At 60.2% G+C, this 1,435-nt stretch overlaps 1 protein-coding gene across 1 annotated transcript in view; it reads left to right on the top strand.

Moving 5' to 3' along the window:
- Nucleotides 1-1,435, top strand: part of EMH_0010450 (uncharacterized protein) — a gene marked incomplete at both ends in the record, with an annotated part of 4,929 nt that overhangs the window by 2,462 nt on the left and 1,032 nt on the right. Inside the window, 2 exons of the mRNA XM_013498963.1 lie at nucleotides 105-285; nucleotides 519-1,435. Coding sequence (XP_013354417.1) covers nucleotides 105-285; nucleotides 519-1,435 — 1,098 coding nt within the window. The remainder of the gene's footprint in view (nucleotides 1-104; nucleotides 286-518) is intronic.

Here is a 1,435-nt window from a genome sequence, read left to right as displayed (position 1 = left end):
AAGGAATTGTTGAGTTGGCTCTGAGAGATATATTTAAAGCCAAAGAAGAAAGAGACAAAGACAACACATACACTGTCTCCGTCTCCATGCTAGAGGTGTATCAGGAGACAGTCACAGACTTGCTGCAGGGGCCCCCAGGGGGGGCCCCCCATGGGGGGGGCCCCCCTGGGGGGGGCCCTGGGGGGGCCCCTGGGGGGCCCACAGGAGGGGGGGCCCCAGGTACAGGGAACCTGCATTCAGATGCGCGGCCTAAGAGAGCCATCACTCTCTGTGAGAGAGCAGACGGTGAGGCAGCGAAGTAAACCCTAAACCCTAAACCCTAAACCCTAATTGCTAAACCCTAGATTGTAGGGGCCAGTTGAGTTTCAGGTGTCTACTAAACCCTAAACCCTTTCTTTGCACAGCACTTCGGTTCTTAGATTGCTCTAGGGTTTAGGGTTTAGGGTTTAGGGTTTCGGGTTTAGGGTTTAGGGTTTAGGGTTTAGGGTTTAGGGTTTAGGGTTTGGAGTGTTTGTTAGGGACACTGGATCTGGGGTCTCTGTCTTGCTGCCCTGTCTCCTCGCTAGAAGAGGCCCTGTCTCTGCTGCAGAGGGGACAGCAGCAGCGGCATGCAGCAGCAACAGCAGCAAACGCCCGCTCCTCCCGCTCTCACGCGGTCCTCCGCATCGTTATCACCCCAGCAGCAGCAGCAGCAGCAGCAGCAGCAGCAGATGCTGCAGCAACACCCGCAGCAACAGAAACAGCAGGGATTTCTTCTGGGGAGGGGCCCCCAAAGGATACCGCTAGCTGGGGGGCCCCCACGAGGGGCCCCCGTCGCGCTTCTGTTTTGAGTCTGGTGGACTTAGCTGGCTCAGAGAGTGCAGGGGCCCCTCCTGGGGGCCCCCCAGGGGGGCCCCCTGGGGGCCCCCAAGGAAACCCTACAAGGCAACGAGAGGGGGGCAGCATAAACCGTAGTCTCCTTGCTCTCTCCAAGGTAGTCAAGGCCCTGACGCAGCAGCAGCAGCAGAAGCAACAGCAGCAGCAGCAGCAGGATGTTGTGGCAGTATGTTCTGAGGGGCCCCCTCGGGGCCCCCAGGGCCCCCGGGGCCCCCGTATCCCTGGGGGCCCCCGTCGTGCTGTACCCCCCTTTCTCGGGCTAAGAGAGTCAAAGCTAACTCGGCTGCTCAGCGACTGCTTGGGGGGCCCCTGCAGGACAGTTGTTATTTGTCTCTGTATTCCGGGTGTCTCCTTTTACAGACAAACAGCAGCAACTCTCGCCTTCGCAAGGAGCGCACGCAAGCTACCCCCTGTACCCGACGGGGGGGGCCCCCTAGGGGGCCCCCTAGGGGGCCCCCAGGGGGCCCCCAAACATAAACGACCACGCACAGCACATGCAGACACAGATACTAATACTGCTGCTGCTCCTGCTGCTGCTGCTGCTGCAGCAGCAGCAGGA

Source organism: Eimeria mitis, genomic scaffold (genome assembly GCF_000499745.2).
Source record: "Eimeria mitis Houghton genomic scaffold, Emh_scaff387, whole genome shotgun sequence".
Taxonomy (NCBI): domain Eukaryota; phylum Apicomplexa; class Conoidasida; order Eucoccidiorida; family Eimeriidae; genus Eimeria; species Eimeria mitis.
This window is presented reverse-complemented; position numbering and strand designations above follow the sequence as displayed.